This window comes from Dipodomys spectabilis, unplaced genomic scaffold, assembly GCF_019054845.1.
Source record: "Dipodomys spectabilis isolate Male_0828 unplaced genomic scaffold, ASM1905484v1 ptg000019l, whole genome shotgun sequence".
Lineage (NCBI taxonomy): Eukaryota > Metazoa > Chordata > Mammalia > Rodentia > Heteromyidae > Dipodomys > Dipodomys spectabilis.
In genome coordinates this window covers 12,048,925-12,076,205 of record NW_024870696.1, presented here as the reverse complement: position 1 = coordinate 12,076,205, position 27,281 = coordinate 12,048,925, and the positions used below count along the sequence as shown (strand labels likewise).

The window sequence follows — 27,281 nt, the reverse complement described above, 5'->3', positions numbered from 1 at the left end:
AGATGTAATTTTCTTAAACTGAAAAAGCTTGGGCACAATTTGTACCATTGTTAATTATTCTGCCCCTTATAATCCTTAGATATGGTTGTATATATTTTTGTTTGTTTCCAGACAAGTTCTGGCTTATATCCTAAGTGTGCCTCAAACTTCAGATCCTCCTGCCTCAGTCTCCCAACTGCTGGGACTACAGTCTTGTACCACCATGCCTGGCTTTATATACTGTTATATCACACATGACATCAGCTTGACCAGGCAGAAATAAAAATCTATTGTAAGCACATTTTTTACCATGTTGTCTCCTGTCAAAGTAAGATTAGGAAGAAAAATTGATTACTTCCCACAGCCTATTGTTTTAGACAAACACACAAGACTCTAGCATTGTCTTTTTATTAACATAATTGAAACATTTTGCTGATAAAACTCTTGTCCTTGACTATTCTAGCAACAAAATTTTACTCAAAATATTTCACCGTGAAATGGTATTGTAACTTGAATATGGGGGTTTAAAATTAACAAATTGATTTCCAGAAAGTAAATCTTATTTTTCAAATGTAGATCAGATGACCAAAAAGTGACTCAAAAAAAAAAAAAAGCTTCCTTCTCTCCCTACCAATTTTCAAGACCATGCTGAACTTTGAGCCCTCAGGCTTAACTGAAGCTGGAAAGAGCTGTAACTCACTCCTAACTAACTGGAACAGACTAACAGGACACTCCAAACTCACACTACAAAAGAAACCCTAGAAAGAGCTGCGTCTTCTGGGCAGTTATGAGAAAATGTAGACTGGATGAATTCAGCACAACTTACTAACCATCATTATCATAATGCTAGTTCTAAAGAGTCCTGAATATATGTTACAACCAGTCCCTGTTTCCATCCCTTCCATCTCTCCTGTAGCCTCTCCTGCTATAACCTTAGGAGAAATGCTGAGTGTTTCATAGTCTCCTGTTTGATTTCTGCATTACCTTTTTTTTTTTTTTTTTGGCTGGTCCTGAGGCTTGAACTCTGGATTTGAGTACTGTCCCTAAGCTCCTTATACTCAAAACTAGCACTCTACCACTTGAGCCACAGCTCCATTTCTGGCTTTTTCTGTGATTTAATTGGAGCTAAGAGTCTCCACAGACTTTCCTGCCCAGGCTGGCTTTGAACTGCGATCCTCAGATCTCAGCCTCCTGACTAGCTAGGAATATAGGCATGAGCCACCAGCGCCCAGCTTACACTACGTTCTCAATGAAAAAAATATATATACAGAATGACATGCTTCACTCTTAGTCCCCCCACAAAAAAGAGAGTAAGCAAGTGAGTTAAAGAGACAGAGAGAGAGACAGAGAGAGGGAAAGACAGAGACACAGAGAGAGTGAGTTTGGGGAGTTAAGATTTGGACTTTCTCTTAATTCTCTTGCCTTTTGCTATAGTTTGGTGATTGAGTCATTCAGCCGACTTAATTGGAACAGCAAGTTCTTCCATTCTTTCTGAGAAACTGAAGCATGAGACTAGAACACATACAGAAAAGGCTGGTCAAGCTGACACAGAAAGGCCTGTGTCTAGATGTTCTAGCTCTGGTTTCAGGCACTTCACTAAGAGACTTTCCTCCCTGGTCCCACCTAGGTTATTCAAGGCAAATGAACACAGCAGGCCGGGGGTGGGCTGTGTGTGCTGTGTGGTCCTGAGGTGACTGCCAGCAGCGCAGAGCACCCGGGGGAATGGTCCTGGAGGGAAGGTTGTGCACACAGTTCTCCTCCTGCCTGTTTTTACATCTGTGACTCTCAGAAAAATGGGAGGGACCTTCTTGTTAAGTTAGCAGCAGGAAATGGGTGTCCAGACTCCTTTGGACAGGATTATTCCAATCCCTGCCTTTGTCACCATCTCCGAGCCAATCTTGGGTTGGCCTCCATAGGAAGCAATAGAACCCCAGAGGGAAGTCAGGTTATCCTGGTGGTACCTGGGGCCCAGATAAAACTCTGATCCATGTCTTTAGGTATTGGCTGTGACTGGTCACACTCCCAGTGTCCTTCCCTGGACTAGAAGAGGTGCTCTGATCTTGCTCCATCAAAGGAAGAGAGGTGCAGGGTGGGAATGGAATGGTTGATGGTACCTGGAAAGGAATTTGCTTTCCTGTTATTAAAGGAAAGCCTTTATTTATTTATATTTTTTGGTGCGAGTCCTGGGGCTTGAATTCAGGACCTGGCATTTTTGCTCAAAGCTAGTGTTCTACCACTCAAGCCACAGCTCCACTACCAGCTTTTTTGGTGTTTCATTGGAGATAAGAGTCTCATGGACTTTCTTGTCCAGGCTGGCTTCAAACCACAATCCTCAGATCTTAGCCTCCTGAGTAGCTAGGATTACAGGTGTCAGTTACCCAGAACCAGGCAGGAAAGCCATTTTTAATAGAGTCTGTCCCTGTGATTCACAGATTTATAATTTGCCCCATCTCATTCTCATGTACTTGGACTGCACCTGTTCTTTTCCTTAGTTTATCTTGCTCCTCATCCCTCCCCCATGCCTTCTGCCCTTATGAGATACACAGCCAACCTGGTTCCAGGTTATGGACCAAATGGGGGTTGACCTGAGTCTTGTAGAGTAACACAGTGGACCAAAGATCCATGAACTCTGTTCATAAACTCTAGATCCCTCAGATGCCAGGTTTCACCAGGAAATTCAGCTCCCTGTTTCCCTTTGCTCCCTCATATCAGATACTATACTTCCTTAACCTGGGCCAGCCATTTAGCCATTTAATCCTGTGGATCTTTGCTTCTTTGCTTTTAAAGGACGGCATCAAGGCAACTGAGCTCTGAATCTCTTTACCCCATGAATCTAACCAAACACTGTGACCCAAGACTAAGTCCTTCTATTCGTCCTCTAAAGAGTATTTCAATTATCTAAGACAATACACCACTTCAGGGAGATTAGTGTGCCAACCTCCTGACTCCACTTCCTGTTCCTCTTCCTGGAAACAACCACAGGCGGTTGCCCGTGTGAAATGTGTGGTAAAGTATGCCACCCCTAGGGGGAAGCTGGGGGTGGGGGTGGGGGGTAGATGAAGGAAAGGGTGGCATTGTCCTAAGGAGACATGGATGCATTACCTGAATTGTAAAATGGTAACTCCTCTGTACAACAGTAAAATTATATATTTTTAAAAAAGGAATGCAGTCCTTTGTCTAGGGTCCCATCTGGCTCATAGCTCCCATTTGATTTTTTTTTTAAGTATCAGTACTTAGACACCTGAACAACCAGAAACACAAGAGCCATAAAACAAAGGGTAATTTCCTGTTAGCTCTCCAAGCAGAACATGAGTTAGGCATTAACAACTAAGAATCTACCAAAACTGTCTCTAGAGGCTGCAAGAAGGGTAAGAAATGAGGGCAAGATGAGGTGAAACAGAGAGGTACCCTCTCAGGAGGGTCCTGCCGGGCAGCCCTCTGCAGGACCTGCGCCCAGGCCTGGCGAGGAGAGCAGCAGCTTCCGAAGAAGGAATGGGCCCCAGCCCTGGCCTGGGTAACCTCAGGCTAACACCGGGATTCCTTCCTATCCTGGAAAGCTCCCAGGACAGACAGTTCCCAGCCAAATGGGCAAGAAACAATTCCAATTAGTGAAGATCTCTAGAGTAAATTCCTGGCATATTTCTTAAAAAAGGAATGGCTGGATTATGGGGATTTGACCTCGCCTATTTGATTCTTCTCAGGTGTAAGAGCATGTCTATGCACGAGCTCCAAGGCATTAGATACCTTGGAAATGTCTGGACCAGCAGAGGATTCGCAGGGTGCCTTTGGCACAGACGTACACGAGTGTGTGGACGTCACCAGGGAAGGAGCACAGGCTGGCTCGATGTCACAGGAACAGAGCATCTGCCACTGAGGGACCGGTCTGAGATTCTGAGAAACCTCCTCTCCCAAGACTTGCCTTCCAGTCATCAGAACCTGACAGTCTCATTCCTGACCAAAGGCTGCTGCTGCTGCGTGTGTGTGTGTGTGTGTGTGTGTGTGTGTGTGTGTGTGTGTGTGTGTGTGTACATGGAGGTGGCTCTCCTGGGTGTGGTTCTCACATACTTCCTGAGTGCAGAGGCTGGCTATGGTGTCCTACTGGAAGGAAAGTAATACCACAGGAGTGCATCAATACTACAAACAAAAACAGACATCGATTTCATCCAAGTCCCACAAGATGTGAATAACAACAACAACAAAAATAGGTAAATGAGTAAAGAAAGAAAAATAAGCCCTTTGTGGTAAAGGGCATGCTGGGAAGGCGAGAGCCAGAGCCGCCTCCCCAGAGCATGCTGGGAGGATGGGCACCAGAGCCGCCTCTCGAGAAGCATGCTGGGAGACAGACACCAGTACATCTCCAAGGACTGGGATCCCCCCAACTCCCGCCCCAACTCCCTCCCCCACCCCCACCCCGGAGACCAGAGGAAAGTCTGTCCAAAGATGACTGGAATAGGGAACGCCACGGTTCTCTGCAGGTCCCCCACACTGTGGGGGTTCAGTCAGCCAGTGGGAAGAATGGTCAGAATGAGGAGACGGAGAAACAGAGGCAGGAGAGAGGCTGACAGAGACTGGAGGGGCCAGTGAGTTGCGTTGGCAGAGGACGAGGGGAGAGTGGTACAGGCTGGCTGAGTGGCTGCTAGCCAGAGGCGTTGATGTATAGCTGGCTCTTGAGGATGTAGTCAATGACGGGCTGAGACAGGTAATCCACCACATGGCCGTCCCCGTGCTGCAAGGCCAGCCTGCAGGAGAAGAGAGCAAGCACCATTAGATGACAGGCAGAGGTTGACTCTTGTCTTAACAACACTCCCTGCCAGCCTTTGTGCTGGCTTTGAGGAAATGGTATTGATGTTAGAGAAAGCCCTCTGGCCTCCATAAAACATCTTACACCCTGTGGCCGCTTCTAGCTGAGAGACTTTGGGAAAAGGAGGTGAGTCTCTCTCTTCTTCAGTTTTCTCTTCTGGGAAACCAAAGGTAATGTGGAAGCCCATCACAATCAATCATTGAAAGCATGAAAGGAGTCATTATTCAAAGCTCTTAAAATAGTGTCAAGCCCAGAGTCCCATTTTTAATGTGTTGGCTGTTGTTTTTTTGAAATAGACTGGGTATGTAGATTTCAGGTATATTTATTTTCATTCCTTTGACTCTTGGCACCAGATCTCATGCTCATCAACCTCCCAGACCACTCTTCTGATTGGCTGTGTCTTTTCTTTCTTGTAGGAAGGGGCTTGGCGTGGGGAGGGGAGGAGGCACCAACAAGTACGAAGGACTGTGGTTTCTGTGTAATTTTTTTAAGTTTTTGGCTGGCTGCGTCCTGTTTTTCCCTCACCTGGTAGTTGTGGGACTGTTAAGCTTGAAGAGCTATTTGTAAAATTCATACAGCAAGGTTTTGCTATGTAGCCCAGCCTACATAGCAAAAAAGATGGCTTTGAATTCCTAACCTCCCTACCTCAGCCTCTCCAGGGCTGTGTCATTAACTGAAAGACAGAGCCTCTTGCCTTGGGCTTTGCTTTGCCCTTTCCCACCAAAAAATAGACCTTGTGGAAGCTGTGAACTCAGAACCAGAAGCTTCAGATTGAAGAGATCAGAGATTCAATTCCTTTGCACTTCTGTAGGAGGGAACTAAATATCCACCTCTCAATATCAAGGACTTTTTTGTTGTAACAGTTAGCCCATACTGTTACTAAGGCATTACTGTATAAGAACCTCAAGCTATGAATCCACACTAAAATCACCCTCTTCTCCACTCAAACTAGCTAAGACTAGTTAAGGTACTGTTTCTGTGTCTCTCTGTCTCTTTGTATCTCTCTGTCTCTCTGTCTCTGTCTGTCTGTCTGTCTGTCTCTGTCTCTGACTCTCTCTTCACTCTCTCTCTTTCTTGGCTTCAACTCAAGGCCTAGATGCTGTCCCTGAACTTTTTTGATTAAAGCTAGTGTGCTACCACTTGAGCCACAGTTCCACTTCTGCTTTTTGTGGTTAATTGGAGATAAGAATCTCACAGACTTTCCTGCCTGCCTTTGAACTGCAGTCCTCAGATCTCAGCTTCCTGAGTAGCTAGGATTACAGGTGTGAGCCACCGACACCTGGCTTTACTGTCTTCTCTTTTTTTTTTAAGTCATTGGCAACAAATAAGGCACTAATAGGAGGCTGTGCACCAGGGCAGCAAATGTCCACTTGAGTATAAGGGTGACCTCTAACTTAAGAAAGCAGTATGGGAAGTTGTAAGGCAGCGTCTTACAAAGACACCGACCACAGTGTCTTTGACCATTTGTCAAACATACCTGCTCTTGGTTGAGCTGACCACAGACATGGGATGGTTGATGTCATCCTTCACCACCATGATGTTGTTCTAAGGACAGAGCAGAAAGAGTAGGTTGCCAGCCCCTTGCACCAAAACCCTTCTGCTTCCTCATTCTTCCAGCACCCCAGGACTTTAAGACAAGATAGATGTCACACAGAAATATTCCCTCGGGGTGGCTGCGGACTCACTTTGTACTTGCGGAGTATTGAGGAGTGATTCATGATTCGGTCTGTGTCAGCTGCATCCCGGGGAACCACCACAATCCCAAAGTCCCCAACAATCACCTCCATCTGGACAGGGAGACACAGAAAGGGTGAGGCAGCTTTGGTGAAACCTACGGCCTTTACCCTCTACCAAGAATTCGGCAGGGCAGAGCTATCATCCATTCCACCAGGGGAATGCTTCATTCAGTCTCCAACTTGCTCCTTCTACCATCAGCCAGCAACCTTAATAACAAGTATTAGTGTTAGTAAAATGAATGAGCACCTTGCCTGGCACACTAGGCCTGTGGGCTGAATGAAGGCACTCGCATGTCTGAGCAAGACTGCTCCTGAGGCTCCTGTGGAGTTTGTAAGGCCGCCCAACAATATGGAGGACAGGTAGTCCTTACCTGGTAAACATCCTCCTGGGTGAGACAGATGTCGCTGTCCAGTCAGCACACCTCAGCCCTCAGTTGACGTCATGAGTCTATCATATGACCCACCCACACGAAAGCCATAGCGGAGAAGCGTTTGGAATGTACCACCGTGTGTCCACTGGCTTGGTGACGGTCATTGGGGTGGGTCACGTTAGAGATCAGCCTTAAATGGAGGCTTGGCGCTTTCATGAGAATAAAACCTTCTTGTCATTGAAAAAAATACCATTTTATTTACTTTTTTCTGATTGTGGATGCGGCAGAAGTTGGAAGGTGCAGGGGAAAAATAGAAATCAACTCCAGCTTTAAGACAATCCGAGTAACCACAGTTAAATGTTAAGTGTATTTCTCTCCAGTGTTTTCTTCTGTGCAAGTAGTATATGTAGATATCCACACTGGGGCTAAACTGCAAAAGTAGGGCTAGGGTGTAGCTCAGTGGCAGAGCATTTTCCTAGCATGCATGCAGCCCTGGGTTCAATCCCCAGCACTGCAACACACACACACACACACACACACACACACACACACACACTCTCTCTCTCTCTCTCTCTCTCTCTCTCTCTCTCTCTCTGTCTCTCTCTCTCTTTCTCTCTCTCTCTCTCCTGCCTAAGCAATACTTTTACTTGAATTGAGCAGTTTCTCACATCATTACAAAATTGTCTTTAAAACATAAGAACATAAGTTGCAGCAATCTATCCATTTCACTGTTTGCTGTATTAAGCTGGTAATATATTAAGCTAGGAAATACACATGTCTGAATTTTTACAGTTGTATGTAACTCTTTACTGAAGACCTGTTCACAAAAATCTTTTGCCACAATTCTCTGATTATTTTCTTAGGATAAAAAGTAAAACAATAGCCAGGTGCCTATGGCTCACACCTATAATCCTAGCTACTCAGGAGGCTGAGACCTGATGATCCACGTTTGAAGCCAGCCTGGGCAGGAAAGTCTTTGAGACTCTTGTCTCCAAGTAGCCAGCAAAAAGCCAGTAGTGGAGCTGTGGCTCAAATGGTAGAATATCATCCTTAAGTGAAAAAGCTAAGAAATGGTGCCCCAATACCAGTATAAAATAAAAAACATAAATGACATGAACTACACATATTTCAAGCTGCTGAGACACATTACCAAGTTGTTTTCTGGAAATGTGTGCCAATTTTTATTTTCAAAGAGCCCACAATTTATGGCATTTAATAGACTTAGATCTAGCCTTGGAGCTAGGATTACCCTTGCGATCTTTTGAATTATGGATCCCAGATGAGGGAAAGGAAGGGGAGTGGCGGCTTCTAAGTGTAGCTCATTGAATAAGATCTGATTTAGAGGCAATGGACTCAGAATTTTCTCCATAATTCTCCAAATACATATTACAGAAACAGCATTGTGGCTCATTCTCCTCTACTAGAAGATTCCATCTCAGCAGAATTCCATTCCAAAGCCCAATTCACCCAGTGATGGACATGTATGCACTTCCTCAGATTTTTTCCATCCACCATGATTCTAGTTTCCTTATTGTGTTCAACTGGAGCTATACTTGTAACTGGAACTCTGATGGTGTTGGAATATAAAGTTGGTCTTGAGTGTCCTAGAGGGCAAACTTGTGGAGGGAAATTAAAAGCTAGATATAGAATAGCAGAGCCCCCATTAGATTGTACCATTTGGTAACAAACAAGACATTATACAATATGTTGTGTCTATCAGTGGTGTTCACACCAGGTAAGTTAGTATCAAAACTTTGGTCCTATAGATTATGAATGTTAGGGAGAGGTAGGGCAGGAGCCAAAAACTCCTCTTGCCATAGCTTTTAGAATATTGCACTGGAGTTCACTGCTCAGGAACTGATTCTCAATGTTTGCTGTACATTACAATCATCTCACAGTGTACACCTGATGTTAATGAGTAAACCAGAATCTTGGGATAGAATCCAGATCTTAATACCTTATCTGTTAGTCTACAGGTGATTGCAATATGCAACCCAGTTTGAGAGTAAGGGTCTATAAAAGGAATTAAAACTCTGGACCAAATGGGATGGCAGAGAAAGAGACAAAAAAAAGAACAAGAAAAAGGAAATGAAGAAAGAGAGAATGGGACCAAGAGGGAAGAAGGAAGAGAGGATTCACTCAAGCAAGTGTGCATGGAAATTCCTAAAGTGCTTAGTTTTGCAGCTGCTTCAAAGTAGGCTGGTGTCAATGGCATTGCGTAGGATCTGCCTCCTTCTTGACTCAGAGAGCATGATACATCCCTTACTGATGCTTTATTTGTGATGTGAGTGATAGCGGAACTCTCTAAGTAAGCATTCTAGTTTAAAGCATGAAATAATGGCCCAGAGTGGCAGTCAGTCTTCTCAAGGGAATTACCCTGTGGGTGACATTGGTCCAATGGCTGCTCTCCATTTCCAACTGACTATCAACCCATCGGTGACTGTGCCGGGCTGTTCAGTGGGTGGCAAGCAGAGGGAGATCTTGCTGCCTGAAACAGATCTCTCTTCAAAAACAGATGTTAGACTTGCCCTTGGAAATAACAGATGTGGTGAGATCCCATAAGACCAGGCCTGTTGCTTCAGGAGTATGGCTGCAGGGCTTCCTTCCACCCAAGACTGTGCTCTCTCTGTTCTTTGGGCCATACCTAGCATATGGGTTTGAGTTTCAGCCAGAGAGAGTACTGATAAGGGGAGTATTAGGTGCTACAGTAGATGAAGTGTGCATCAATACACATCTGTACCCATCAGTACCCCTCTAGGGCTTGGTTACCATCACACTCCCAACTCTTTCCTAGTATCCTTCTACTTGTCTGGCTGCTCCCTTTTGGTCTCCCTTAGGTTGACCTTTCTGACCTTGACTCATTGGAGTCTACCAAGCTTCAGTCCGTGGATCTCTTTCCTTTCACACTTTTAATGATTTCATTTGATTTCAAGGCTTTAAAGACATGCCAGGTAGGCACTGGTGGTTCTTGCCTGTAATCTTAGCTACTCAGGAGCCTGAGACCTGAGGATCATGGTTCAAAGCCAGCCCAAGCAGAAAAGTCTGTGAGCTTCTGTTCTCCAATGAACTTCCAGAAAAGCTAGAAGTAGAGCTGTGGTTCAAGGAGTAGAGCACTAATATTGTACACAACAGCACAGAGACAGCGTCCATGCCCTGAATTCAAGCTTCAAGAAACACACACACACACACACACACACACACACACACACACGGTATATCAAAGGGTCTCAAATTAACATCTCCAACATAGGCCTTTTTCCTAAAATTGGATGGGGCATCTTCAGCTTACCCTGTCCATGAATCTTTAGACTTGTTTACATAGATAAATTTATTAGCCTCCCCAAAAAAATGCTTTCCTTTCATTTCTTATAATTACTCACAGCAAAACCGCTGGCATTTTCCTCTCCTTGTCTCATATCCTACATTCAGCCTAATAAAAACAATTAATTCTATCTTCAATATAATATGTATTCATTTCTTACCTCTATCTTGGGCTAAGTTTCCCATGGAAACTAAATAATGACTCTAAAGATACTCAGGCCATAACTCCTGGAGTATATGACTGTTATCTTACATGGAAAAATAAATGTGATTCAACTAAGGATTTAAATATTGCCTTACATTATCTGGGCTGGATTTAAATGCAGTAATGTGCTTATAAGGGAAACAGAAAGCTGAGCGCCAGAGGCTCATACCTGTAATCCTAGCTACTCAGGAGGCTGAGATCTGAATATCGTGGTTTAAAGCCAGCCCAGGCAGGAAAGTCTGAGAAACTCTTATCTCCAATAAAAACCACCAGAAAACCGGAATTGGCACTGTGGTTCAAGTGGTAGAGCGCTCGCCTTAAGCTGAATTGCTGAGGAACAGTGCCCAGGCCCAGAGTTCAAGCCCCAACAAAAACAAAACAAAACATATACATATACATATATATATATATATATATATATATATAGAGAGAGAGAGAGAGAGAGAGAGAGAGAGAGAAAGAGGGAAACAGAGAGGACTTTGACATAAAAGGGAGAAGATGGTAATGTAATAGAGCAGAGAGAAGTTTGTAGATACTACACTGTTGGCTTCAAAGATGGACAAAAGGACCCTGAATTCACAAATGCAGCAAATATCCCTCACATATTTGGAAAAGTCATGTAAACAAATCCTTCCTAGAGTCTCTGAAGGAAAGATGCCCTGGCCAGTACCAGATTTTGGACCAGAAAAGCCTATTTCAGACTTCCAGCTTCCAGAACTGTAAGAGAATAAACATGTTTTGTTTAAAAAAAAAAACAACATGTTTTGTTTTAAACCAGCACATTTGCAACCATAGAACATTAATTCATCTCTACCACTTCTCACTGGGATTGTTCTGGTCTTTGTCATTCTCTTCTTCTTTTTTTTCCCCCAGTCTGTTTCCACCATCCAGATTGATATTGTCAAAATATAAGTCAAATTTTGTTGCTCTTTGGCTCCAATTCCTTCATTTAAATGTTACCTGTTTTGTGAAAACATTCTCCATAATGCTATTTTAAACTTGCATCCTTGGTGAACTTGAACCATTGGCCTAAATTCTCTGGGAGTTGCATTTCAACCTTTCTAGATCTCTGAGCAGCATCAAGGTGGTTGGCAAAAACCAGAACCAAGAAGAAAGTGCTCCCTCATTTCCTCTTATTTTTTTTTTAAGTAAACAGAGTAAAAAGAAGGCCATGAAAGTAGGGAAAGGGAGAAGTGCTCCTCCATCCACTTCTTGTTTTCTAGTGGTTTATTGAAGATAAGAGTCTCATGGACTTTCCTTGCCTGGGCTGGCTTTGAACTGTGATCCTCAGATCTCAGCATCCTCAGTGGCTAGGATTATAGGCATGAGCCACCGGCGCCCAGCTTCCTCCATCCATTTTCTAAGAAAGTTTGACACAATGTGAAAGAACCAGATATATTCAATTTAAGAAATACTGGAAGAACATGCTAGTCACAAAGAATCAAGTAACCAAAATTGCATCTGAGGGCCTCAAGGGTGTGAAGTGAGCTTTGTTGAACTGCAGAAATGATACAGCTGCATTTAGAAGACTTGGACTAATCATTGAGGGTGTTCATGGCCAAAACGGCTTGAGTTCTGTGGCATGGAGACAGCACGTATGACATGGTCAGAAAACATGGCAAACGATGACTGAAGCTCATATTAAGGTCAAAATGATGATATGTCTTCGTGCATCTGTTCAGTGTTCGTTTCATTTGACATCAGATGTAGAAGATCTCGATGCTTAACACCAACAGATTGGGAATAAAATGATAGAAGAGATACGTACAAATGGCCAAAAAAGAAACAGTCACAATGCTGATTCCAGACAGCATTGGAAAAGACAAAGAAAATGCTCAGCAGTCCCTTAATATCATGATGAAGCCAAAGTTTGACCTTTATGGTAATAGTAATAATTCTGGAAAAGACACTAGGATTCAAGTTGATCCAGCTGATGGATGTGAGCCAACAGCCCAAGCATCTGTTTAAAATTCAGACTTGAAATAGGGACAAAAAGCCTCATTTGTGAAAATAAAACAAATAAGATAAAATCAACATTAAAAAACAAAACAAAACACAACACAGGTGCTTCCCCAGACCTCAGCATGGGGATTATGGTACAGCTTGCATCAAAATCAACCCCTAATCACATTACAGCTGCCTTTGGGAGCTGCTGTTTTAAATCACGCGGTCAGTTGTCTAAGCTGCCAGTTCACAGCCTGAGATACTCAGACATCCGGGGATTCCTACATTCCTCTGTGCTCTGAGGTCAGACATCTAGCTTAGGAACCCAAGAGAGCTCAGGCCTCTGAAGCGGAGCTTCATGAGGAGCCCAGCCCCTGTATTCACCTGAAGAGTTCTCCCTGGGCCTTGCCCTGGGAAAGGGGTGGTGGTAGTGGTGGTAAGTAGTCATTTCAGCAGAGTGCTCCCTGATGGCTAAATCCCATTCTTGACATGGCCAGGCCTTGTTGGGGAGGATTAAGGGAGAGCACATAATGGCTCTCTTAGTTCAACCCTGGCTTGTGTCATTCCTAGGGCAGGGGGAGGGGCCCTGGGACATTCATCTGACTGGCTCATACTTCCTGCTCACTGGTAGCTTTGATCGTATCTTTCCATCTTTTGGTCACAGACTCTCCTGGGAGGACAGGCTAGGGAGCGGGAGAGGAAGTGGGAGGGAGCAAACTCTGCTTCCCCAAATGTGGGGAATCTGAAGGAAGGATATGATACATGTTGAGGCAGGAAGCAACTTGGCCTTGGGAGAGAGTGCTCCGGAGTCCGGCTGCAAGTCTCTTGGAAGGTATGTGGAGTTATCATCAGCCCTCCAAGAGGCTGAATTTCAAGCCCTTCCTGCAGCATTTCAGGGATGCTTTGGGTGGGTGGATGTTTTGTGATCTTAGCCAGGAACCTTTCTGGACACTAGAGATAGATGATTGAGCAATGCAGATATGGTTTCATTTCTTGGCTAGATTGCTATCTAGTGGGTGACATGAAACAAAAAATTCCTTTCCATTAGATCTATTGCTATGATGGTTGTGGGCCAGTTACTATTGAGTAGCTAATGTGTTGCTGTTGTTAATATAAGCAACTGGCTAAAATGTCATGGCTAAATACCACATCTCATGGTGGAGGCAAACTATCTTATAGGCTGTATGGGTCCTCCTACCATACTGTTCCCAAGTATTCTTCCTTCCTTCCTTCCTCCCTCCCTCCCTCCCTTCCTTCCTTCCTTCCTCCCTCCCTCCCTCCCTTCCTTCCTTCCTTTATTATAAAGATACTGTACAGAGGGATTACAGTTACATGAGAAAGGTAATGAGTACATTTCCTATCAAGCATTGTTACCCCCTCCTTTGTTTTCCTTGTCTCCTTCTTTCTTTCATTCAACAAACTCGTAGGAAGTATATACACAGTGAATTGGGCTCTGTTCTGGTGTTGGTGAATAAAACTCCTGGAATTTACCTTCTATTGAGAAGAAATCATAAACAAACAAATATTATATATGTACATATACATACAGAGAGAGAATTAGGTAGAGGTAAGTACAATACAACATATAAAATAAATGTGAGAAGCAGCTGGTCAGAGGGAATCTAGTGAGAACATGCTCAGTAAGACCACAGCTTGTGCAAAAGTCTTTGAAGGATTGACCCCCACCCTATTGTCGCAGGCCCCTATAGACTCCTTTTTCCTAACAGTCATGAGGTGGGAAAACTGGTTGAAATAATGACACCAAGTGATAGGACTGGGCAGGAAAGTATATAGCAGTAATCCCAGCACGCTAGAGGCTGGGACAAGAGGATTTCAAGTTTGAGACCAGCATGGGCTACACGGTAAGATTCTGTCTTGAAAAGAAAAAGTCAGGTGGAGTCCAGCATTGGTGGCTCATGCCTGTAATCCTAGCTACTCAGGAAGCTGAGATCTAAGGATTGTGGATCAAAGCCTGCCCAGGCAGGAAAGTCTAGGAGATTCTTATCTCCAGTTAATCACCAAAAACTCAAACCCAGAAAGTGGAGTTGTGGCTCAAATGGTAGGACACTATCCTTGAGCAAAAAAAACAGTGCCTAGGTCCCGAGTTCAAGCCTGGTTCTAGAATCAGCAGCAACAACAATAACAACAACAACAATAACAAAAAAGTCAGGTGCAACCGCAGCACAGGGAATCAGAAAAATGAAAGGGCCAGATCACAGTGAAGATGCATAGAGGGGCCATAGATGTATTTTAGATAGAGGAAACAGACCCCAAGATAGATTGACTTGCCCTGGCGAGTGGAACTGGCCAGGTCCTTTGTGTGATCACACTGAGATAGGGGTTTGGCATCCTGACCTGTTTTCCCAGACAGGACTCTTCTCAAGAAACAGAGCATTTGTGGCTGGGGTCCCTGTTGGTCCTCTCTAGAGAACTACCAGGGATGAATATATAGGGCCATCAGTACAGGAGGGGAAGAGCATTTATTAAGGTATCTGCCATGTGCCAGGCTCTGTTTACTTGTGCTCATTCCTTATAACATTCCTTATGACAACTGGCTTCTGAGCTCTGTGGCTCTGTTCTTACGTCATCCATAGGGAAACCAAGACAGTGAGATTCAAAACCTTGTCCAAGCTGCACAGCTGATAAGTGAGTTCCAGCCCTCTATGGTTCACACGTTTGGATCTACCGGCAAGACTCATAATTTAATGATTTCAGCTTCTTTGCTTTAAAAATACTACCATTTGAGCCGGGCATTGGTGGCTCACGCCTGTAATCTTAGCTACTCAGGAGGCTGAGATCTGAGGTTTGTGGTTCAAAGCCAGCCTGTGCTGGAAAGTCCATGAGTCTCTTATTTCCAATTAACTATCAAAATGCTGGAAAGAGCTGTGTGTCACAAAGTGATGGAGCACTGATCTTGAGCACAAAAGCTAGGCCCTGAGTTCAAGCCCTAGGATCAGCACATACACAAAAATGACCACATTTTGAAAATATACTACTCTTTATCCCCCCCTCCCTGTTTACCATAGTCTTCAATTCCTTGCTCGATATCACCCCCTAGAGGATACAATTATATATGCTTCTGGGTGGGTTTATAAAGAATGCAAGGAAGCCAGGCGTATTGATGCAGGTCTATAATCCCAGCACTTTGGGAGGCTGAGGCAGGATTATCATGAACTTGAAGCCAGCCTAGATCACATAGTGAGACCCTATCTCAACAAACAAACACACAAAACCCCAAAGAGCTGACAAGAAGGAAGGGAAGGAAGAGGAAAAGGATGGAAGAAGAGCTTTCAGCTAAAGCCATCCCATCTGTGAAAAGCTTCTGGAACATGCTCCATTTTACAGAGCATCCTTTGCCATTCAGGCCCTAGCTCCTCTCTGGAGTGAAGGCTGGGCTGGGGCTGGTTTGGTCCGTGTTGGGCAATGGAGAATGCACCTCCAGGATGACCCTTGATGCACTTTTAGGAGCTTCCCACAAGAAATCATCCCCTCTCCACCAACAATTTGACTGAAAGCTGGGGATTTCAGACTCGAGTCAAAGCCTGAAAACCAAACGGACAGCATCTTTCATGTGAGAACTGGCAGAAGCCTGTCCGGGAGGCTGAAGGTCCTTCCCCAGGTGCTTGTGAACTCAGCACTATTCTCGTCAGTGTAGGAACCTAATCCCTGGAGTGGGAGAGCCCATCAGGCTTCCTGCAGGAGTCCCACCCCCTGATAAAAAAGCATCTGACTAAATGTTTGTCTTTGCTACATTTATTCTGGGCTTCTGGGATTTCTTCTGGAGTAGCTAATGCCCCCAAGCTCTTCCTCTGTTTATTTTCTTTAGTTGTTTTCCCATAGCTGATGGAGGTAGAAAGCAGTTAGCCCATGACTGGTTGGCTGGAAAACTGTAGGGTACAGTCAATTAGAACTAGCCTGTAGGATGTTTGGCTTTGAGGAGTGCAAACAGAAAAATCTAGAGTGGGAGCGTGGCTTGAGAGAGCTTGCCTAGAATGTGTGAAGCCCTGGGTTTAATCCTCAATTCTCCCCCCCACCCCTATCTCTCACATACACACACACACACACACACACACACACACACACACACACACACACACACACACACACACACAAATTTGCCCATTTCTTGTGTCTAATGTTCTTCCTTTAGATTTCTCTCCCTGCTGGGTTAAATACTGATTCTTGCTAGTTTAAATGCAAGGACCCTGGAGAAGAATGAATACGGATCATCATGGCACTTAAGGATTTTTGCCAGAATGGTCTCTCCCAGTCTAATTCCCACTACTAGATATTTTACAGCATCTTCTCAACTCAAAACCACCTGCTTCACCCAATCCTGCCCATGGGTCAAGGCCCAGCTCCAGTACTCCCCTAGGCACCATTTTGAGGGATGTGTCATTATGCCTGCTTGTCGGGATCATCGAGATGAAGCATCTGATCAGTAGCTGTATGATTTTGGATAAGACGCAATCCCTTTAAGCCTCAGTTTCCATATCTCTAAAATGGGAATCAAGGTACTACCTCCTAGTAGTGTCTCCAGGGTTCAATGAGACAATTCACAAGAGGTGATCAAAGTGTTCGTTTTCTAGAAAGCAAAGTGCATGGATGAATACGTTCATTATCTCTGTTACTCATGCTTTAGATCCATGCTTTAGACCCAGCTGGATAGCTGGTGCTTAAGAAAAGATTTCAAATGAATGAATGAGCGATGACCAACCGTTATGCAGAGTGCATTCAGGAACTCTTCTCAGCTTTTCACGTTTCGGTTAATGTGATATAAAGAAATAATAAAGAGACTTTCTGATTCCAAGTTCATCTACCTTGTGTCTGTGCCCACTTACACTCTGACTAGGGAAGTTCTGAGCAGATTTCTTTTATATCAGTGTCCTTTTTTATGATATAAGAATAATACTGCAAAAACTATAATGTTATGTGAATGAAAGAACGGTTATACATTTTCTATTTTTATCTATTGTAATCCTTTAAAAATAATTTTGTTAAGTCTTTGCTTTTTGGAATATTTAACTTATATCCAGTGGCTTCACTACATCAACTAATTCAAATAAATTGATTTTTTTGGAGTTAAAAAATATACAAGTAGGGTATTTTGAGATTGCAACTGTCTGATAGGAAATTGTAAGAATGGGAATTGGCTTGTCTTCCATTGAATATGATGGGCAAGGCGGCTGGAAAAATTGGATCTCTACACAACAGGTTTTACTGTGGGGAATGAAGGAACCACAAAAGCTTGCTGCTTTATACTGTGAACCTTGCTAACCTTGGAGCCTTTGACCTTGATTTTTCTACTTCTAGATCTAAACCTGCATATCTGCATTGGTGTTCCCATTAGATTGCCAAAGATCTAGTCTGCTAGGAAAAGCATGTCTGTCTGTCTGTCTGTCTGTCTGTCTATCTATCTATCTATCTATCCAGTCCTAGGGCTTCAACTCTAGGCTTCAACACTGTGCCTAAGCTTTTTGTGCTCAAGGCTGCTGCTCTACCACTTGATCCATAGCTCCACCTTGGGGTTATTTGTAGTTGGTTGGAGGTCTGGACTGTGATTCTCAGATCTCAGCCTCCTGAGTAGGTAGGATTACAGGGGTGAGCCACCAGTGTGTGGCAGGAGCCTAGTTCTTTGGTGGGAATAGGATAGGGTATTGGATATAGGTCTTGAACTCTGAAGCTGGTCCTAGATCTTGATTTTCCACAGACATCAAGAATGAAAATATCAATTGCCAGCCCACATAGAAGCTCCTTTGTATTGCACTTGGGAGAAACTCGATGAATATGGAATTTTCTCCCTGTGGAATGTATGAAGAAGGGCGTGTGACTTGGCCAGAGAAGGTTAGACTCCTCTGTGAGCTGACTGACCTGTGAGCTTAATGAGAAATGCCACAGGATGTGCTTGGGTGTGTGTGTGTGTAATGTCCTTGCCAATGGATGGAGAACTTTAGTTCAGGACACCAAGACAAAAGCAAGAGAAGCCTGACTTGGAGTGGGGTGAGGCAGGAGAGGCCTTGGCAGTGGTGCTGTGGAACCGGCAGCTACTCTGCAGTGATCTCGGGGTGGCTCCACAGTCCCTCCAAAGGCACTTTTCACCAGCATGCACAGGCTCCTACTTCTTCCCGGACCAGTCTGGATTCGTGGCTTCTCTCCTGCTTTGTTTCTGGGGATCCCAGAGAAGACACTGAAGACTAGAATACAGAGACAGGGCCTTGGGTTTTTGTTTTGTTTTGTTTTTTCTCCTCATACCCCTGTCTTCAGCCATAGATGGAAGCAGGGTGCTGTGGTCAACAGACCTCTTGGGGTATCAGGTACTAGTGCGAGCAGACTTCTGATAGAGGTATGAAAGAATGAGCAAACAATATTCAGAACCCAAGCAGGTCTCCCACCTCCCATCACAGGCAATCTTGTTCCAGAGGCTCAGAGATCCCTAATAGCACACTTCCCAGGGAACCTAGCCCAAGAGAATTTACACTGTAGCGAGTCCTGATGTCTCTTTTCTGGGCTTGGCTCCCACCTTCTTGAACACAGGCAGTAGAGTAACTCATGGACTTACTAGCTTGTACCTCACCCCCCCACCTGTACAGCCTAGACCCATATTGGCAGAACACCAGATCCTCACAAGAGGAAGGTACAAGCCAAAACAGATTTTTTTTTTCTTTGTTGGTCATAAGGCTTGAATTCTGGACCTGGTTGCTATCTCTCAACTCTTTAGCAAGCGCTCTACCACTTGTGCCACAGTGTCACTTCTGGTTTTCTGGTAGTGTATTGGAGATAAGAGGTTATTGGAGATAAGAGTTTCATGGATTTTCCTGCCTGGGCTGGTTTGAACCATGATCCTCAGATCTCAGCCTCCTGAGTAGCTAGGATTACAGGCATGAGCCACAGGTGCCCGTCCAAAACAGAATATTTTGAAGTCAGTGGCTTTAAAACTACAAAAGAAGCCGGGCCCTGGTGGCTCACCCCTATAATCTTAGCTACTCAGGAGGCTGAGATCTGAGGATCATGATTCAAAGCCAGCCCTGGCAGGAAAAGTCCGTGACACTCTTATCTCCAATAAACCCCCAGAAAAGTGCAAGTGGCATTGTGGTTCAAGTGGTAGAGTGCTCCCCTTGAGATGAAGAGCTGAGGGACAGTGCCCAGGCCCAGAGTTCAAGCCCCACGACCAACAACAACAAAAAAACTACAAAAGAAATTTTAGTAGGTGTCCTGAGGAGAGAGAACATGGGGACGCTTTCTTTGGGATAGAGAGAAGGAAGAAGTTTTGTTTCCCCTTCCCAAAGTTCCCTCCTCTGGAAGAGGCAGGAGATCTTAAAGCACACCCATATCCTCTTGAACTTCCCCCCTGGGCAAAGTCTGGAGGAAATAGGGTATGGTGATCTTGGGTGGGAATGGGGAGGTGAAACAGGACACTTTCAAATTCATCCAGGACTCTCTTCCCACGCAGGCATGGAGCAGAGCACCCCCTCTTTTAAGGAACCACAAGCCGGGGCAGGGGAGAAGGGCCACCTTGGTGAACTGAGCCTGTACATGGTCCTTATGTTAAGGTCACATCTGAGTCTCTCAGGTCTGTTCATCGCAGAGGACTGAGATAGGACAACTGTTTTCAGAGTCCTGCTATAGAGGGATTACAGTGGAACTTTAACTTGATGTAAATAAACCAAAAGTGATATTTCTGTTGAAGACTGAGATTTAAACACCTTGTGTAAGAAAGGAAGCCTCTCCTTGGATATTATGACCTCTCTCTCTCTCTGAGGCAACCTCACAGATGGGCTGTGTGTGGAGTTGGGGATGAGCAGTTGGCTGGGCAGATGCCAAGGTGTGCCTACTCTAGGCTGAAGAAGCCCTCTGGGACAAATTTGGAGGGTCAGCATAACCCATATCCTCCTTGTGCTAGCTCTGACACAGATTGAGTGCTCCCCACTCTGGACAGGAGAGATGCAGGGATGGTTGTGTCCTCTGGGAGATGCTCTGGGTCACCCAAGTTGGCCCAAGACTGGAGGAATTCTAGTGATGTGGGACTTGCATGGATCTTGCTATGGCTCTTTTTGTTGTTGATGTTTGAAGTGTTGAGGGCTGAGCCGGGGCCTTGTGTATGCCAGGCGAGAGCTCTACCACTGAGCTACACCCCAGGCCTGGGACTTTTAGCTTCAATGTAGTTTTGCTGGGCCTGTGAATGAACTAAAAGTTGGGTACCCGCTACTCCCCTTGCATCTGAGTCTTTTGATCTGAGCTGTTCTTTGCTGCAAACACTCTACAATCACTCCTCTTCCCCTAAGAACAGGAGTCTCTGATAATTAATTTGTGACAGAGGGAAAACTGACCTTCAAACAAGCATCTTCTTATCGGGAGGTGAATGGCCAAAAGCTACAGACTATTTGCCAGGCTTCCAGTCAAAGACTGAGCTAATCCTCAGCCAGGCCATACCTGGGACTTGGAACTGTTTTAACTATGCATACCTTTCTTATTTCCTGCCCCCAGTTCTCCCTCTTTCACCAATGTCTGTACCCCGAAAGATGGGTAAAGATGTCTTCTTATGGCTGCCCCCATAATCAGTCTTTTTTCTCTGCTTTTCATTGTCTCTCTCTCTCTCTTTTTTGGAATATAAGGGTAAATGGTCAGACTTAATGGACTAGGACTCCTAGACTGTGGGTCTGGAGTGTAAGCCCTAGTTTCAAGGTAAGCTTTAGGGAAATTATTGAGATCACCTGTTGACCCTGTCTTGGCTTCTCATCTTGCCTGCCCCCCTTTCCACAGATGCTCCGAGATCAGCACCTGAGACTGGTGGTTGGGAGTGAGCTCGGATCCACTTCCCTCTCCCATTTTTCCCCACAAGTATCTACAAAGGAATGAAATTCTGTGATCTCCTTTGGGCACCCAGAAAGGCAAAAAGATCAGGACTGGGAGCCAGCCAAGTGATCTAGGGGGAAACACATGAATAGATGAGGATTTACTCCACCTGCACTGCCACCTTCCTACGAAATCAACAGATTTCAGAAGGTGACTTTCTTTATTAACTAATGTGCCCTCAGTACCAGGGGACCATTAGAATGGGAGAGACCTGGTGGGGGTGGGGGGGCCTTTTCTCTCTGGTCCTCAAATGTTAGCATCTGACAAGTGAGGAGCAGCCACATTGGAGAGAAACTAAGGACTGGAAGTTGGCCTTCTCACTGAAAGAGCAGAGGAGGACTGGGCCTGTGAGTAAGCAGGTGTAAGGTAAGGGCCGGAAGAAGCCTGGCTCTGGCCCTTGAGAGGCGGCTCCTTGCAGGTCTGACTCAGTGAATAGCTCCAGCAATTCCTGCTCTTTGGAAGCAACATCTTGGTTTGCTAGCCTGGCTTCTCCATGCTTCTCAATTCCTTCACCACTGTGCAACCTCCCTCTGAGATGGAGCCCACTTTTGCCTGGGTTCTGGAAAGAGCTTTGCTGAGATCTTGGGTAGAACTTTCCCTCTATTGCCTTCTATTTCACAGCACCTTGGGAAATGCTTGCAAGGAAAGTAAAGCCTAATGAAGTCACTAACTCCTGAACTGAAAAGAGCTTTACTATTTCACCTGCAGGAAATTGTTCCCGGGCGAAGGTAAAGGACTGAATAGGAAAATCTGCTTCTTGGAAACTCTCCATCCTCATTTGCTTTTATGTGTCTATCTGTGCGCCTATTTAACACTTGTTAAACTCTCTTACTACTCCTTGTTGCATGGAATTGTGTGAGAGCTGCTGGTCTAGGCACAGTCAGCTGGGAGGAACCGAAGCTCAGGATAGATTTTTTTTTCATGCACTATGTTGGGATAGAACCCAAGTCTTTATCATCTCAAACCACTACCAAAACGATTCCTTGGCTCTTTGGAATTTGCAAAGTGCAAGAGTGCCTGCTTAGCAATCATGAGGACCCGAGTTCAAATCCAAGCATCCCCTCCCAAAAAATTGTATAGATTAAAAGAAAGAAAGAAAAACCGTCCAGGCCCACAGTGACACAGGTGTGTGGGGAGAGCCTGGATTCATCCTCTACCTTCATTTTCTTTTTTTTTTTTTTTTTTGTTGGTCGTGGGACTTGAACTCTGGGCCTGGGCTCTGTCCCTCAGCTCTTCAGCTCAAGGTGAGCGCTCTACCACTTGAGCTACAGCGCCACTTCCGGTTTTCTGGTGGTTTATTGGAGATAGGAGTCTCACGGTCTCTCCTGCCCGGGCTGGCTTTGAACCGCGATCCTCAGATCTCAGCCTCCTGAGTAGCTAGGATTACAGGCGTGAGCCACCAGCGCCCGGCTCTACCTTCATTTTCATAGCTTGCTTTTACCCCTAGCTTTGGAGATCCAGTGGTTTAGCATGGCATAGCCATTAGCTTTGCTAGCGATAGACGAGGGGTTGCCATGGTAATGGTTGTCTGAGTTCTTATTTAGCAGTTTGGAGACAGCACAAACCAATCAAAACTACTAACCCTTCCCTTGGGGCTGTGCAAGTGTCCAATGGGTGACTTTTGACCTCAGAGGGCCAAAATGCCAACCTCAAGACACAGGTCCTAAAGAGCCGTGAACTTGGATTGCACTGATTACACATGTTCCCAGTGATACAGGAGTTAAGCAGATTGTTGGGATACTTGAAAAAGATAGCTTGGGTTTGTTTTGTTTTGTTTTATTGGTCGTGGGGCTTGAACTCAGGGCCTGGGTGCTGTCCCTGAGCTGTGTGGCTCAAGGCTAGCATTCTACCACTTTGAGCCACAGCACCACTTCTGGTTTTGTGGTGGTTAATTGGAGATGAGTCTCACGAACTTTTCCTGCCCAGGCTGGCTTTGAACAATGATCCTCAGATCTCAGCCTTCTGAGTAGCAAGGACTACAGGTGTGAGCCATGGACACCCAGCGGCATGGATGATGATAAGGAGTCACATCCTGGAATGCTGGTGTTAACAGAATAACTTGAGATATAGAGTAGCTACGGTATTGTTCACTGTCAGCTCCCCACAGCCTGTGAAAAATGACAGCTCTGGTGTGATGCTCTGGGGCCAACAACTCTGCTATCTGACCCATGGGAGAAGTTGATAGAGCATAACCCAATCTCTGGACGTTATGACACAGTTTTTTTAAAATGGCACATTAACCTAGTTTTCTAGGTTAATGATTAATGATTACCTCCATGTCCACAGACTACCAAGCAAAGCTTAGGATAACAAGGCTTTTCCAGTCAAATGCTGGCCTACCCTCCTTCCTTCCCTCCCTCTCTCCCTCATTTGATTTTTGTTCTGATACTGAAGCTTTGAACTCAGATCCTTGTCCTCTCTACCAGCTGGCACCTACCACTTGAGCCATGCTGCCAGCCACAGCTTCTCCTCCCCCCCCCGCCCCTCCCCCCCCCCAATTGGAGATAAAGGTCTCACAGATCTGTCTGTCTGAGAAGTCTATGACCCTTAATCCTCAGCTCTCAGCCTCCTGGGTAGCTAGAATGATAGACCTGAGCCACCATTGCTCCTTTTGGAACCTGCCCTTCTCCTGTCTGGAGGGTGCACTTCCATTTTGCTTTTGCTTTGCTTTATGTCAACAAAACTGCTTCTGCTTACCTCTCCTCTGTGTTTGTCCTTCAACTGTTTTTTCTCTGACAAGACCAAGAATTTGGTCAGGTGCCAATGGCTCATGCCTGTCATCCTAGCTACTCTGGAGGCTAAAATCTAAGGATTGAGATTTGAGCCCAGCCCTGGCAAGAAAGTTTGTGAGACTCTTATCTCCAATTAACTACCAAAAAGCCAGAAGGAGAGTTGTGGCTCAAGTGGTAGAACACTAACCTTCAGCAAGAAAGCTCAAGGACAGTGCCCAAGCCCTGAGTTCAAGCCTCAGGATCAGCACACACATATAAAAAGACCTCACACGTTTTGGTCCTGGACCTGGTGACTAAATATCGTAGCAAGAACACCAGTCAGTTCACCTTTCATTATCACCAGTCACCTTTGACCATGTCCCAGACCCTCATTTCTTTATTCCCTAAGTACACTTAAACACTTTGGATTTGAGGCTTCTACCTCCTCATATATAACTACCTCATAAATAAATTTTTTCTTTTCTTTTCTTGCAAAACATTTGCACTCATGTGATTAGCATGCTGTACAACAGGCAAAATGAGCTTTGTTTAGTAATCATGATCACACAGCTGGAAATCCAAGTTGCATAGGAATATAAGGCTGGGAGCTAGCATTCGCTCAAGCTATCAGATGAGTGAGTTAATGAAAGAGCAAGAATGAATACCTGTGCAGAAATACAATGGAACGCCATATAATATACAGGTTTCTAGGCATTCATACACACTGAGACCAAAGGAGGATGTTCTTAGGAGAGGAACACAAAGGCACAATGGCTATGTGCCTCTGATCGTATAAAATAATACAGAAATGACCTCCAGGAAATAGAAACAAGAGGGTTTTTTAATTGTTATTTTTGTTTTCTTTTCCTTTTGTCTTATTTATTTATCCTCTTTGGAAGGGCAAAGGGGGCACAGAAATGGCGGGACAAAAGGTGAACAAATGCAGCAGTGGTACTTACTATACACTAAGTGGGAAATGAGCTATACAACTTGTGGGTGGGGACAAGAGGGAAAAACTGGAAGAGAACAAGGGAAGGGGTGACACTATCCAAAAAGAATTTCACTCTTTACCTGACTTATGTAACTAGAACCCCTCTGTACATCGCCTTTATAATAACAATTTTAAAATGTTTTCAAAGAATGAATACCTGTGTGAAGAGTAAATAATTTATAGAATGGCTGGTTTAAGACCATCACAATCACAAAGATGTCAGTGGAGTGAGTATGTATTGGTTTATTCGCTCTGCCCTAAGTCAATTGCCAGGAGGATCCTACTGACCTTTTGCCATTCATGTCTCTCTTCCTGACCCCATTTTCTATTGTGAAGGGGATTTCCAGGAAGTATTTTACTACTCTTCCAAAGGAATCAAAGAAAAGCAAACCACTCTATAACTCTGGGCCTGGGCGCTGTCCCTCAGCTCTTCAGCTCAAGGCTAGCGCTCTACCACTTGAGCCACAGCGCCACTTCCCGCTTTTTTTCTTTTTGCTTATGTGGTGCTGAGGAATCAAACCCAGGGCCTCATGCATGCAAGGCAAGCGCTCTACCGCTGAGCCACCTTCCCAGCCCCCACTCTATAATCTTGAAAGGGAAAGATCTGTTTTAATCCCTCTCTTCCCCCATTCCCAACACACACACACACACACACACACATTTGGAAGAAGGCATTCCATGACTCAAAGTGTCATTCTTGCAGGGGCTTTGCCGCATGAGGAGGAGAGAATGTGAAAATGCAGTAGGAGATAAAGCTTGGGGGTGGGGGAGGGTAGGTGAGAATGTTTTCCCACGGTGGTGTGAATGGATTGCTCTCTTGGGAGCTCTGGGGAGGCAAAAGATTCCAGTTGGAGGGGAAAGGAGGAAGATCAGAGGCCAAAGTCAAGTGTGCCCTCCATGCATCCTTCCCCACCCCAGCTGTGGGGAGCTACTCACATCTGCCTCATTCCAGAGTCCCGGGATGCAGAAGGACTCCAGTAGGTCACTGCCACACAGCAGCAAGATGCGCAGCTCTGAGGAGGAGAAGCAGAGTTTGTAAAGGGAGCACACAGAGGCCAGGGGAATGGTCCACTCTCATTTCCTGGTGGACAGAGAAATCTGTCCCCCTTGGAGCTGCAGGGTCCTGCTCCCCCAGGCAGCTCCCCCCCCCGTAAGAGAGTATCTACAGCCCACAGCCTCCCTCTCCTCTCCCTGGATATCAACACCGATAGTCCTGGTGTCCTTTGTGAATGACCCGTGCAGGAACAGGAGAACATAGAAAGTGGCCAACTGGCCTGCCTACCCAGGACAGGAATGCTTCGGGGTGGAGTCAGGATGGCTAACAGAGCCTGGGCAGCTGCATATGGAAGATGAGTGCGTGAAAGCGGAGTTTAGATCCCCCCCCCATTATCCAGAACTTGTCTCCTGTCACACACATCACCCTGGTGGGGGGAGAGGTGGGGGCTGAGGGTGCCCTGGTACCCTTTGGTCTGCTGAGCTTGTCAGGAACCCCTGTCCACAGCTAAGGGCTTGAGAAGAGAGGGGGAGCCCCCTCTCCACCCTGCTCTTCAGGGTGCTCTGGTGGCTTCCTGCTGATCAGTTGTTTTCCTCCCTTCATTAAGCCCCTACTCAATGATCCCAGTGAGGCCCATAGTTGTTTAAAACAAGCAGCAAATGGTTACTTAATGAAACGGAGCAATGGGGGAGAAAAGGATCCAGGGACTCCCTGGAGGGAGTCCCCATGTGGCTCAGGGCAGTGTCTGCGTAGAGGCCTGCTGGCCCCAGGAGTTTCTACCAGGCACCTTATGTGAAACAATCCAATCCAATCCTGTGCTGGATCCAGATGGCTGCCACCAGAGGCTGAGAAATCTGCCTATCCACACAGCTCTGTCTGCTGAAGACGCCAGAGCTGCGGGAGCATGTGCAGATGGTGAGCTGGCCTGGGCTGGGGAAGGAGTTCTGCAGCAGGTGCAAGGCTGCTGGGCTGATGATGGACAATGCCAGTGTCTTATAGTCCCAGCTCCACTGAGGGCTGGGGTCTTAGCTATCTAATATTCCCACATTGTTCCTTCTCTCCTCTCTTACACTCTTCAGTCTAATGATCCGTTCTGGAGTGTCATTATCTAAAAAAAATGTACTTATTACCTGACTTATAAAAATATAACTCCTCTGTATATCACTTTTATAATAACAGTAAAAACAAAAATGAAAAAAATAATGGTCTGTTCCGTGCAGAACTTTTTTTTTTTTTGATTGGTCATGGGCCTTGAACTCTGGGCCTAGACTCTGTCCCTGAGCTCTTCAGCTCAAAGCTAGTGCTCTACCACTTGAGCCACAGTGCCACTTCCAGTTTTCTGGTAGTTAACTGGAGATAAGAGTCTCATAGCCTT

The 27,281-nt window shown here is 45.3% G+C and overlaps 1 protein-coding gene across 1 annotated transcript in view; it reads right to left on the bottom strand.

The window, feature by feature from the left end:
* Window positions 1–4,318: 4,318 nt before the first annotated feature.
* The window catches only part of Nmnat2 (nicotinamide nucleotide adenylyltransferase 2), a 144,430-nt gene continuing 121,467 nt past the window's right edge, over window positions 4,319–27,281 (bottom strand). Inside the window, exons 8-11 of the mRNA XM_042674481.1 lie at window positions 25,849–25,925; window positions 6,466–6,567; window positions 6,258–6,325; window positions 4,319–4,718 (exon numbers count right to left, since the gene is read on the bottom strand). Of these exons, the coding sequence (XP_042530415.1) occupies window positions 4,616–4,718; window positions 6,258–6,325; window positions 6,466–6,567; window positions 25,849–25,925 (350 nt within the window). The 3' untranslated portion in view covers window positions 4,319–4,615. The remainder of the gene's footprint in view (window positions 4,719–6,257; window positions 6,326–6,465; window positions 6,568–25,848; window positions 25,926–27,281) is intronic.